The 13577-nt window shown below is 46.0% G+C and overlaps 2 protein-coding genes across 3 annotated transcripts; one reads left to right on the top strand and one right to left on the bottom strand.

Annotated features, from left to right (window-relative positions):
* Positions 1-262: 262 nt before the first annotated feature.
* zcchc9 (zinc finger, CCHC domain containing 9) lies at positions 263-3732 on the bottom strand. Of its 2 annotated transcripts, none has more exons than XM_070989162.1 (6): positions 3644-3732; positions 2878-3281; positions 2220-2370; positions 2030-2122; positions 1878-1946; positions 263-1597 (listed from the first exon to the last, which is right to left on the bottom strand). In XM_070989162.1, the coding sequence occupies exons 2-6, from the start codon at positions 3268-3270 to the stop codon at positions 1485-1487; spliced, it is 819 nt and encodes a 272-aa protein (XP_070845263.1). In that variant the 5' UTR covers positions 3271-3281; positions 3644-3732; the 3' UTR covers positions 263-1484. The 2 variants fall into 2 exon arrangements, with proteins under 2 accessions (XP_070845263.1, XP_070845264.1); XM_070989163.1 differs by having other exon boundaries at positions 1454-1597; positions 2878-3286; positions 3651-3724.
* A 1210-nt stretch (positions 3733-4942) lies between these two features.
* LOC139349108 (low choriolytic enzyme) lies at positions 4943-7762 on the top strand. The gene is made up of 7 exons (XM_070989619.1): positions 4943-4988; positions 5302-5371; positions 5864-5978; positions 6368-6540; positions 6892-6973; positions 7051-7172; positions 7614-7762. Exons 1-7 carry the CDS (start codon positions 4944-4946, stop codon positions 7715-7717), a joined length of 711 nt encoding a protein of 236 aa, XP_070845720.1. The 5' UTR covers position 4943; the 3' UTR covers positions 7718-7762.
* The last annotated feature ends 5815 nt before the right edge of the window (positions 7763-13577 follow it).

The raw sequence follows: 13577 nt of genomic DNA, 5'->3' as shown, positions 1-13577 counted from the left end.
ACACACACGCACGCACGCACACACACACACACACGCACGCACACACACACACAGGCACGCACGCACACACACAGGCACGCACGCACGCACGCACACACACACACACACACACACACACACGCACACACACACACATACACAGGGATCTCTGCTCTGTGTTCCAGAAAACAACCAGTTTCATCTTCTATAGGCTGCAGCTGTGCGTGTGTGTGTGTGTGTGTGTGTGTGTGTGTGTGTGTTTAGCTGCTGACTCTGTGTGTTTCAGTTCAGAATCAGTTCTTTAATGAAGTCGGGGTGTCGACAGCCTTATCGATCGGCCCCTTCAGACTCTGTTAAAACATCAATAATATTATCACATTTTCATCACGTCCAGCAGAAGAAATCCATCCGACAGCCCTGAAACGTCCTTTAAAGACCAAAACACGATCAGGTCTGAAAGCAGAGCACGACATGAAAACCAGAACTGGAAATGATGAATATGATTACTGCAAGAAACACGTCCACAGGTGTCAACATGGAGAGAGACGGAGCGAATTCAGTGTGAAAGGACATAAACTGGGAACAGGGAACATGTCTGTCTGGAAACATCTGTTTGTGCTCTTTAACTGTTTTTTAAATCTCCACCTGTAAAGTTTGTAAGCACCACCCAGCACACAGGTGACAGCGTTGAACTGAGGCTTTATCTTTAACTTCATGGACAGCAGCCACGATGCGTCCAGAAGCAGAGGACGACCTTCACACCAGCAGACACCTGACGGCCCAGCAGAGCAGCTCAGCTCGAGTCAGCGCTGCCCCCCAGTGGCCGAAGTGTCACATTACAGCTGCTTTACAGGCAAGTTCACAGAGGATTCAACAGGAAGACAGAAAAAAAGACATGAAAAAGACTTTAAAAAAAAAAAAGAGTAAAACATTTACTCAAGATTCAAATACGATCAAATATAATGACATAAATCACACAGTGGAATGAAATTACTGTGTAAGAGATGAATAAAGTCCCATATTTAACTAAGAAAAGACAAACTTCACAGACCTGATCTAAAAGAACAAGAAGCCACTGAAGAGATCTGAGAACTGGACTGATGTGGTCTCTCCTGGTCTTAGTGTGATGAAGATCTGATGAAGAGGCTCACAGTTTTTCTTTATGATTAATCAGATTTGTAGTGAAATCATGAAAAACCTCCATCTGATGGAGACACGCATGTTAAATCTGAATGACTGTTTGAAGCGATGCTGCTTCGTTTTAATGGGACATTCGGTGCTTCTCGTTAACATCGTCGTGATCAATAAGGTGACGGAGGAAACTGCTTCAGACTTTAAACAAACAAGATCAGACAGGAAACACTTTAATAAAAACCACCTTTATCAATAAACACAACGAAGCAGAATGTGTGTGAAGAAACGCTTCACTGAGCGTCAATCAGTCCATCCGTCAGAGTCCACAGCGAGAAGCTGCCGATCAACAGTCCGATCGATCGATCAGCTGATCAGAAAACCACCACTTTAGTCTGTTTGGGTTTGGCTTTCTTCACGGGAACATGGACGTCCTCGTGGTCGGCGCTCATGTTGTTGGACAACCAGGGGACGGTGACAGAGTGAGCTGGAAGGAGAGAAATGAACGATGAGGAGGTGCAGGGAGGAGGTCAGAGACGCTGCTGACAGCAAAATAACTTCAGTCTTTGGACTGTCGGTGGGACAGAAGACGACTGATGACGTCTCATTATTTTATGGACATAATCTGTCAGAATAAAGAATCCTGAAAACAAGCAGCATCAGGTGATCATTCATAAAAACGTAATGCTTTCAGGTGAGGTGGAGCTCAGCGGAGAACATGACTTAGAGGACGGAGGACTGCTCCTGAGGACGGAGCAGAGACTCACTTGCGGCCTGATGTTCTGGACAATCCTTCTGAAAATGTTCCACTGAACCACAGACGCGACAGGAACCTCCTGCAGACGAAGAAAAGATCGTTAAACTCATTTAACGAGAGTAAAATGAATCAGCTGACAGGTGAGCGGGCGTCTGTTTGTACCTTGTGCATAAAGTCCTTTAGGATTATCTGGACAGGACCGAGACAAGTGTCCAGTCTGTCCACAGATGAAGCACTTGGCAAACGGGAAATCACCTGAGAGAAACACCGTTTTAATAAAGTTTAGGATTACAGCAGCGTTGAACAGTCATCTGTCACAGAGGTCCAGCTGTGAGCCTCCACGCGTCCTCACCCACAGCCGGGTCCACCTTCGCTCGGCACTTCTGGATCTCGTGCTCGGTGGAGCCGCAGCGGTAACAGATGCCTCGGCCCATCTCCTCGTCTCGCTCGGCCTCCGGACAGTCGGCCAGACCGTGACCGGGTTTCCTGCAGTTAAAACACAGCTGGAGGGGGAAGGGAACAAGGGGAGGGAGGAAGGGAAGGAAACAAGGAGAGGAAGGAAACAAGGAGAGGGAGGAGAGGAAGGAAACAAGGAGAGAGAGGAGGGGAAGGAAACAAGGAGAGAGAGGAGGGGAAGGAAACAAGGAGAGAGAGGAGAGAAGGGAACAAGGAGAGGGAGGAGGGGAAGGAAACAAGGAGAGGGAGGAGAGGAAGGAAACAAGGAGAGAGAGGAGGGGAAGGAAACAAGGAGAGAGAGGAGGGGAAGGAAACAAGGAGAGAGAGGAGAGAAGGGAACAAGGAGAGGGAGGAGGGGAAGGAAACAAGGAGAGGGAGGAGAGAAGGGAACAAGGAGAGGGAGGAGGGGAAGGAAACAAGGGGAGGGAGGAGAGGAAGGAAACAAGGAGAGGGAGGAGAGGAAGGAAACAAGGAGAGGGAGCAGTTAGGACCAGTCGCTGTATGAATCGCGGCTCTGGTTCGGTAACTGGGACACGTGGTTTGGAAACACTCACCATGTTGCTCTTCTTGTTTTGCTGTCTCTTTATCCTTCTGTCCTCTCTTCTTCTGTCCTTCTTCAGGGCCGTCTCCACCTCCTCCCGGAGCTCCCGTTCCTCCTCCCTGCCTCCTCGGTCTCCTTTCGGCAGCGGCTGTCCGGTCTGCTGGAGATACTCCATGAAGCCGTTCACGTCCTCGTCCACGTAGTCCTTCTTCTTACGGTTGGGTTTCTTCACGGCTGATCCTCCAGGCTGAGTCCCTCTCAGATGGTCCCTCTGAGCTCCATGTTTGGCACCTGAGGGGCCACCTGCGCTGCCGGGCCGACCTCCTCCGGCTCTCAGCTGACTCCATGGCGTGGCCTCTGCTGGCTTGTGTTTATGGACGTTATTGGCTCTCGCCCACCTCGTCATGGCTGCACCTTCTGAAGTTAAAGAAAGAAAAGGTGAAACAGCTGACAGCACTACGGCAACTCGTAGGAGGCTCATTTAGACTGTTAACTTACAATAAGGCTGATAAAATGTTGATGCTAAATTTGCTGAAATGATCTGCAGTTGTTGAGTCTGACTACATTTTAAACATCGTTACGAGAAATCATCCGAAAAACTACTAAAAACAACTCTGAAAAGCGTTAGCATGTGCGCTAGCAGCTAGCTAAACACGGAGCGTTACTTCAGTTTTAAAGGATTAATAACGTTTTCCAGTTATAACTCTGATGGCGGTTAAAGATCCACTTTTTCTACAAAACACGTCGTTTAAAAACATCAACGTAATCTCGGATATTACCGGAGAGACGTTCAGCCCATGTGTTTCTATTTTTGCCGGAAGTGGTCAGTCTTCTTCTACGCCGCTGCTACTCTTCTTCTTTGTGTTTTATGGTGGATCATAAACCATCAGAAATGCTGCACACCGCCACCTGCTGTGCGGAGTCATAATCACACCCACGACAAACATAAAGAGTCCAAAGGTTGAACTTGATCCACTGAAGAAGAAACATTAAATCAATAATTTCTGCAGAAAATCTGGACGATCTGTCTGTGAGTCTACGACACAGATTAACATTAAATTCAGGTACATAAAGACAAACACTAATAGGCTCATTATCAGGATGTCAAATAACCAAAAACAAACAGAAACCTAGTTTCTATAATTACAAAACACATGAATTCATATATATTGTCAAAATAAAACATTTAAATCCCATAAATTAGTGGTATTCAAATTTCAATATTACTTAGATATTAAGTTTCTTGTAATATTCAAATTAGTTTGGTTGCAGTAAAGCTGTTACAGTTATTGAAGGCAGCGTAAGGCTCATAATTCAAAGTAGAAGTAGAAATACATTAAATTTGTACCTGAGTATAGCATTTGAGTAAATGTACTTTTTTCCCATTACTGGTTGTGGACAGTACTCAGATTGTTCACTTCAGTATTTCTTAATTTGAGTAAAAGTACAAAAGCATTATAAACAGTTAGTGCAGCATTTTAATGAGAATATTTGATGTATTTCATTCATTGATGGACATTTTCATTCACGTCTCAAACGTGAGCTCCACAGGAGGAAACGAGGCAGCAGCTCGCAGCTGATGTGACTTAAAGTGATAACGAGGAGCTGGAAGCGTCGGCCTGTCTGTCCTGACCTGTGGGAACATGCTGCAGCTGCTCCTCTCTGCGCTCCTGTTTGCTTCATCCCTGAAAGATGGTGAGAAATCAGCACGTGTCACTATTTGATTTCAGTCTCTGGAGAAGCAAACATGTGATTTTTCTCTCATCTGCTGTTTCAGGCGCCTCCAGTCCGATACGGGATGCCAGAACAGGTGAAGCTTGATTGAAGCCTCCATCCATCAGCGTGTTGACACTCGTGAGATTTGTGTTGAACAAATGTGTGTTTTTACAGCACGTGAGGAGGACTGGATCACCAGGCTGTTGACGTATATGAATACTAACCCAGAGACTTTACAAGGTGAACGCACAGTCACGATTTTATCCTGCAAACATTTCAGATTTCTGTCGGTTTACAGTTGAGAAGAAAAATGTTAAAGCTGAAACATTTTCTGTATTTCTTTGCGTCTTTGTGACAGAGCTGATGACCGACAAACACGCAGTGTGGGAGGGAGACATGATTCTGTCTGTGAGTGACGCCAGACTCAACTGTTTTAATGCTGAGAATAGTTCAATCACATTATTACACAAAGTTCAGACTTCTGAGATTCAGAAACAAGAACAGAACAACAGCCGAACACCGGAGATCAAACAGAAATAAAACGTCAGTTTTTGAGTTTCAAGCTTCATTGTTGACATCAGAACTGACAAACATTTGTCATGTTACATATTTGTCAAAGAAATTATGGATGATTATTTGGTCGGTGCTTAATGCTGCAATTACTAACAATCAGAATCTGTTTGCTAGATTTTATAAATGAAGCTGATGTTTGACCCCACAGGACGACAGGAACGCCGTGGAGAGCACGTGGCCGACGCTGGAGATACCGTACGTCATCAGCCCGGAGTTAGGTAAGCACCATGACTGCACCGTCAGATCACTGCACCGTCAGATCACTGCACCATCACATCACTGCACCGTCACATCACTGCTCCATCAGATCACTGCACCGTCAGATCACTGCACCGTCACATCACTGCACCGTCACATCACTGCTCCATCAGATCACTGCTCCATCAGATCACTGCTCCATCAGATCACTGCACCGTCACATGACTGCACCGTCAGATCACTGCACCGTCAGATCACTGCACCGTCACATCACTGCACCGTCACATCACTGCTCCATCAGATCACTGCTCCATCAGATCACTGCACCGTCACATGACTGCACCGTCAGATCACTGCACCGTCAGATCACTGCACCATCACATCACTGCACCGTCACATCGCTGCACCATCAGATCACTGCACCATCACATCACTGCACCGTCACATCGCTGCACCTTCAGATCACTGCTTCATGTCTCTGCTGACTGGAAGCTGCTTTTGTTTGTTTCCAGAGAGTCGGACAGACGACATCCTGTCCGCTATGGCGATGGTGTCTGAACACACCTGTGTGTCCTTCCACAAGAGAACCTCTGAGACAAACTACCTGCTCTTCCAGCCCAGCAAAGGGTATGAAAACAGCTTATTGCAGCAGCCCTGAACAATGACTGTCAGGCTGCGACTCCATCACTATTGTCTCTATCAGTTTAATCATCCTTGGCGTCATCGATGACGTGTACGGTGGGTATTTATTATGGATGGGGTAAGAACAGAGCAGGACTTCATCAAGGATCCACTGCAGCTCCTGGTCTTGGTAACGGACCCCCAAAACCTTCCTAAGAGTCCAGTGTTGAGGGAGCGTCGTGCAGATCTTTCCGGTAGATCTGGGATGATGACTTATGAGCAGGTTTTTGATTTCTCAGCCGCCATCTTCAGCTCCAGCAAAGAAGGATCAGATACCTGGATCAGGTGTTTCATAATGTTTACGTGACATCAAGTGACTGAGCGTCTCCTTCTAGCTGTGCCTCGTATGTGGGCTTCATCGGCGGTGAGCAGCCCGTGTTTGTCGCCTCCCAGTGCATCGTGGGTAACATCGCCCATGAGCTCCTTCACGCTCTGGGCTTCCACCATGAACACACGAGGACAGACCGCGAACAGTACATCACAGTTCTTCCCAGTAACATCATGGAAGGTAACGTCTCTGCTCGAGAGACTAAAAATCATCTCTGACTGAGTTTTAAGACGTGTGAAAATACTGTTTGATAAGTTTGTGTCTGATGAGTTTTTCCCCCAGAAGTTGAATTTACTGGTTAAAAAATCTGAATCTTTCATCTCCTTCATTGAAAAATCCAGAATCAGTGCAAACAGCTTGAGTTTCAAAAGCTTCATTCAGACAGGATTTAGTGCCGGGGAGGTGGTTTAATTAAAACGTGGTTTTTAATGGACACAAGCATCCAGCAGGACAATGATCGATGATGATGATGACGACGACGATGATGAGCAGGATGTTAACGCTCTGAGTGAAAGTAAAGATGTGTTTCAGGGATGGAGAGGAACTTCAAAAAGCACCACGGGCAAACCTTTAATCTCGACTATGACGTCGGTTCGATCATGCACTACGGAAGGTAAACCGTCCAAAACACGCAAAGGCTTTTTTTTCTCTCTAAACTTTATTTTCTGAATGTTTTCATTTCTCTTTCAGGGATTTTTTTTCAGCCAATGGTTTGCCCACCATTGTTCCCCTCGGTAACGCGAAGGGGATGGGACAGAGAGTCAAGATGACGAAGACGGACATTGAGAGAGTTCGCCATCTCTACAAGTGTGGTAGGAGACACAATAATCTAAAGAGACCAGAGACAAGAGGACAACAGACACGGGGGACACTTAACTGAAATGTCAATTTTATCCTGTTGAGCTGCAGAAACTGCAGCTTGCGGTCGAGCATGAAAAGTAGTGGCCCTAAAGTTGATCCTTGGGGAACTCCACAAGTTATTGAAGAGTTTATCAGAGCAGTTAATTGACTCTTCCATTAGTTGTTTCTCGATACAACACATACGCTGTGAGACGTCAGTTAAACTGCACCACAATGTCAAATTATGCAAATTGTATATTAACAGCAAAATCAGCACTTTCCACTTTTTTCTGAGGCAAAGCAAACATGGACGCTTCTGCAGTCATACAACTGTCCCGACTTTCTGTCATATGTAAGAACATGCTGAAACGTGTGATGTCTAACTCTTCCTCCGCATCGCTCCTCTTCACCAGATGTCAAAGAAACGGAGATCAAGGAGGAAGGCAGCAGTGAGAAAGAGGAGGATGCCTTCCTGAACGAAGGTCACGTGTCTGCCACCAAACCTTCTGCTGCCTGAGTGCAGTTCCTGATGCTGCCACCAGAGGGCAGAACACCACCAGCAGAGCGCAGCAGAGGCTGATCTGTGACTGCTAATAAAGCTGATTTACACACCGGAGACTTTTGTCTTCACTGACATGTTTGACATCAGGCAGCTGCAGAGACTTTAGAGAAGAACGAATGTGTCCCTGTGTGTCATCGATGTTCAGCAATACACGATAACTGAGATCACACCGACGGGATGTTTTGGGTTTGAATATGTCGATTAATCTTGAATGAAACTGATTTAAAATCTTAACACAAATATCCACAAACGGCAGATTTTCCAGAGCTTTCAGCCACATGTCACAGTCTTCATCGCTTTAGGCCTGACCTCAGCAACGTTAGCGGCTTTCAGGGACTTTAATCAGACAGCTGCTGATACTTATTTTACAGATAAAATCTCAAATACGCGAGTTCATAAATACATTTCATGTACAATCTAATATCTGGTTTCACACCCTTCAGTAAAAGTACAAATACTATAAAAATAATCAGCCAGTCCTGCATTCAAAATCCTACTTCAGTTATAGTGTGCATCCACAAAATGCAGTAAAAGTACAGCAGTATAGTCAGCTTCATGCAGTAAAATGTCTCCTGTGTCTGATTCTCTGTGACTTTATCAGTCTGTTCATACTGAAGCTTCAGTGTCAGAGCTGCTGCAGGTGGAGCTGCTGCAGGTGGAGGTACTTTAAATACTTCAAATACTACAAAAGAAGAAGTTTATTGTTTGTTTTGCTTAATGTCTTAATGTGTAATTGAACCTCTTCAGGCCTCGGACGTTGAAATGAGGAGCTCAGCGGTGAAAGTTTGTAACTCAGACGTGAAAACATGAATACAGATTCCTTCGAATATTCTCTCATTATCTGGTTTAAGTTTCTGTATTTATGTTTCATGTGAGATTTAATTTCTCGTCCATCTTTTCCATCCATGCATCGACTGAAGTCTTGCAGCCGTTGGTCTCAGTGTGCAGACTCCAGGTTTCGTCCTCATTCTGTCAGCTTGACTTCACAGTAACGGACACTTCTGCTCTCTTGGCCTCACTGTTTGACTGCTGTTTGTTACTATATGTCAAGTGTAAATGTCAGAGCAATTTTCCGCCTGCCTACCTGCATGACAATAAACTGAGCTGCAGATAAATATTTGGCAGTTAGCTGAGATTACAGGGAGCAGCATTTTGAACCTTTTCCTGACAGTCAAACTTTTTCAGGGTCAGTGAAAAGAGCTCGATCGCTAACTTCGTGGAGGAATTTGGAGATGGAGCGGCTGCACATGAAGGAGCTTCTGCAGAGTGAGGAGGGAGGAGGACGCTGCAGCTTTGGCTCTGACACCTTTGGAAATGAGTTTCTGCCTGCTCTGAGGAGATAAGCTGACCCCGCCGCCAAGTGTTAAACAACAAAACCTGCAAACGTTAATAAGAAATCAGAGAAAAAAGCTGAAATAACATCTTTATTCAACACCATGTTTCTCTTTGCGAGTGCCTCTGCTTTAAAACTCTGCAGTTTGCATTGTGGGAGACCAGCGAGCGTCGAGCGTCCTCCATGTTCACTCTGAAACTGTTCATGCTGACTTCACTTTTCCAGCGTGAAATGTTAAATCCACACAAACTGGCTCTGAAGCCTGTTCGTGTTTTGTTTTGTCTCTCGTGTCCACGGCAGGACTCAGAGACAAACTTCGTCAAACATCTGACGGAGCTGCTGATGTGTGAATTTCATGCTGGTTTTGTCGAAGTGTAAAACGGTGAGGAGTGAGCATCCTGGTGGCTCGTGTGCGGCGAGCAGCTGTGATCCAGAATCACTGAACTCCTGCAGAAGCTTCCAGAACATCAATCTTCTGCCTCTCCTGCATGTTTCCGCCCACAGAGAAGCTCCTGATGTGCATAAATTTACATGCATTACATCACGTATTCAATGCTGACACTGTTGCTGTTAAAATGGGACAAGAAATAAAAACGATGATGATGATGATGATGAAGAGGGTTCATCCTCTGAAAACATGAACTCGCTCTGCTTATCGTGTCCCAGCAGAGACAGAAGACACGTGACTTTCTTCAGCATAAATCTGAGTTCAATTCATTTAACTTTAAACTTCGACTTCTTATTTTCAGAAACATCAAAGTTCTTCTGACTTTGAACGTGAGTCGACTGAATGAACTCAGCTCCTGAAGTTAGGTTTTAATTAGCAGGTATCCCAGCATGCACCGAGAGGCTGAGACAAACTTCCTGCCTGTCGCAGGTCAAAAGTCTCTCATTAGCTTCAAATACGGATGTTTTGCACATTTTCTCAGTCAGAATAAGCAGAACTGTTTGAACCTGAAGGTTCGAGTGAATAATTGTGTTCAGAAACGTTTGAATTCAGGTTCAACGTCGCTGCAAAACACATAAATCAGAGCAAAAGTTTCAGATGTGAGAGCTGAACGCAGCTCGTCAGGGAGAACGTTACTGCTGTTAGAGTATGTCAGCACAATCAATACTTCAAGTACTGAAAGTAAAAGTACTGCAGTGCAGTAAAGTGTCCCCTGTGTCTGCTGTCCTCTTGTCTCTGGTCTCTGTAGATGATTGTGTCTCATTTTCACTGAAACTAATGATTCTTTTCATTCTGGATCAATCAGCTGATCATTTGATGATGATGATGATGATGATGACGTTTCAGGCAGTTTTACATGAAAATGTCTTCATCAGCTGTCAGAACCACTGTTGGGTTGACTGATGTTTTAGTCCAATACTGGAGTAAATGTACTTCGTTACTTTTATAGTGTCGTTACCGCCGTGTCCTCTGTTCCGGCTCACGGTCGCGTGCTTCACTTGCTCCTGATCCTGGAGATGAGGCGCACGGGCGGACTCAGGCCGCCTGGAGTCCAGCTGAAGCTGCGCGTAAAAAAGCGCGTCCTCGTGCCTCCGGTAGCATCCAGCGCGTCCTCCTCCTCTGAGCAGCGGAGCCTCCAGCGGACCCGCGCCGACACATCAGCTCTTTATTCTTGTGATCTGGACAAAACTTCGGCTTCCGTCTCTGTTTTCGTGCGTTAACGCGGAGCTGCATCTTCCTCCTGCCCGGTGCTTCATCCCTGACCCTCCGCTTCAGTCTGTGCGCGTCAGACCATCCGGAGAGACTTTCCGCCTCGGTCTGCTGGACTCCCGCTGACGCATCGGCCGATAGGTTCGTCGAAATTCTGCATTTTCCTCCAAGAAAATCAACTTCTGAAGTTGTTGGCGCGGAGTGACGCACCGACGCAGCTGAAGTGAAGACCTACGTGTTACAGAGAAGCAGGTTTGAGACCATTTTACGCTTATTTTCAAATGTTATCTGAATGAGCTGCTGAGGTCGAAGCACTCATGTGAGCTTCAAGGATTCTGTAAAAAGTCCTTTTTTACTGTCATCCAGGCTGAACGCGCCAGATGTTGACTGTGAAAACATCTGTGTTTAAATGAGTGAAGAGAAAAGAAACCGTTTGGACCAGTGGGTTTAAGAATAGGTGGAGTTATTAGCCACGGAGCAGGCAGCTGTGCTCTCCAACCAAATCACACTGCTCACATAACTGATGGGGACAAAGACCTGCAGAGACAGACCAGCAGAATCTGTGATTTGATGGAAGAAGAAGGATTTGTACTCTGAGCTCTGACCTCCTGAGGAGGAAACATGTTAATGTGCCAGCTTTAAAAAACTGAACAATCAGCTGAAACATGACAAAATCTCAGTTTCATTAAATCTTGACAAAATCTACTTTTATCTGTTTGTGTTCACTGAAATAAAAGAAAAAACAAGCACTGAACAAACATGCAGACAGAGTGAGGTCAGCTTTATCAGCTGCAGCTGAATCCAGATCTGCCTCAGGTACAGTCTGAAGGGCTGAAGCAGCTTTATGGACACCACAGCATCACAGCTGAGCTTGTCAGGCTCCTCTCGTCCACAGCAGGTCCAGACTCTTCTGATCCAAAGCAAAGGACACGTCCTGTGAACAGAAGCAGACTCTGGGTGGGCGGCCATCAGAGGGGGGGAGATAACAGAGCGCGGGGGCACGAAGCAGGTCCACAGACATAAAGTCAGAAGAAGAATGAACGCAGGGCTGAGGAGGAACGTGGGGGCAGAAACACCTGCAGAGAGACGGAGGAGACAGGAAGCAGCAGAGGGAGGATGTCTGCTTAGCAACGAGTGTCAATGAGATAAGAATGAGTGAGGAGCTCAGTGCATCATGGGAACTCACCTGGCAGTCCACGCCTGCAGCAGCATCACTGAGAAGGTTCAGGCCTCACCTGAGCTGCCTCTAACTGTTAGCTTTATCTCAGAGGGGGGTCTTACATGTGGGGGGGTGAGACGCCCGGAGACTCCACACCTCCCTCCATCCTTACAGCGACTGGGATCTGCACATCCTGCCTGTTGTTTTCAGGTGAAACCACGCCCACCGCCGGAGCCTCAGAGGCTGCGTTGCCACGGAAACCGCCCTGATGCCAATGTGACAGCTGCAGGATCCTGGAAAACAGCGACGAGGCTCTGAATTTGACGAGTTTGCTGTTTATCAGATTATAAATGAGACAGGGATGAGTTAGCTGCTCCTGACGGCACGCTCAGCTGCTGTCTGGGCTGCAGTTAATTAAGAAGGGATGTTAATTAACAATTTGAGTCCAGTTATGAGGAGGTTGGAAAACACCAGTGGTTTACTGGTATGACAGCAAGTGAAGGGCATGATGGGAACGCAGCCGCCGAGGGCGTGGCTTCATCTGGAGATGCTTCCTGGTGGGGCCGCACTGAGCAGCGCCAGCTTAGCCACAATGCTAATGCTGTTAGCAGCTCTGTGTTTCGCCCACTCAGCTCAGCGCAGGTTCTTCTGCAGTGTCATGAACACACCTTTAAAACTTCCTCCAAAACACTTTTAATCGTCTGCATTTACAGAGCGTGTCGCTTTCACCCACAGTGCTTTATGACCTGCCTCTCACATGGCAGAGCTGCTCAGTGCAGCTCCTCCTGTGGACGAGCCGTCGAGCTCAGAGGTTCACAGAAGCACATGAGTCAGAGGTCCATCCAAATGCACATTTTAACCACATTCTCAGAAAAACAGCGACAGGAAATGGGAATAATGTGGGCTGTCCATGCTGTGAGTGTTTCGGTTCAGGGGATAATTCTGCAGTTTGTGCCGTTCAAAGCCGCTCATGTGACATCTCCAGTGGAGGAAGAAGTATTCAGAACATTCACTTAAGAAAGAGTACCAATAAAACACACACACAAAACTATAAAATACTGCATTCAGACACTTAGTGAGTTTACATGTACTGTCAGCTGCACGCAGTAAAAGTACAGAAGTACTGTCGTCTTCGTGCATGCGTGATTGTTCATACTGGAGCATTTTACTGTTGAGCTGCTGCAGGTGGAGCTGCTTTAAATATTTGTGCTGCTGATCTTCAGAAACGCTGAGTTAACCTTCAACAATGTTCATGTACTTTTATGTAAAATCTAAATATCTGGAAAGTAGTAAAAAGTACAGTGTTTCACTCTGAAATGTGGTGAAGTAGAAATATAAAGTAGCATTAAAGGAAAAAGTACTAGTACTTTAATAGTACAAGTGCACTTTGTAAAGTGTGTTCTGAATTTAGTTTCTGTTCTTGTTAAGTTTTGTTGCTTCTTGTCTTTAAATTAAATATATATACAGAATAATACAGAGTACATGCGCAGTAACTTTACTGGATTCTACTGATATCCGTCCTCATGTCTGTGTCTCCTCACAGGACAAAGCCTGCATGGCTTCACCTTGACTGAACCTCAGTCTCTCCTCTTCTCGAGGACGTCCTGCTCCTCCATGGTTGACCACAGAAACACCTCTCTGCTGTCTCTCAGTCGTTAAGAGCACG

The sequence above is a fragment of the Chaetodon trifascialis genome, chromosome 20, assembly GCF_039877785.1.
Source record: "Chaetodon trifascialis isolate fChaTrf1 chromosome 20, fChaTrf1.hap1, whole genome shotgun sequence".
In the NCBI taxonomy this organism is placed as follows: domain Eukaryota; kingdom Metazoa; phylum Chordata; class Actinopteri; order Chaetodontiformes; family Chaetodontidae; genus Chaetodon; species Chaetodon trifascialis.
This window is presented reverse-complemented; position numbering and strand designations above follow the sequence as displayed.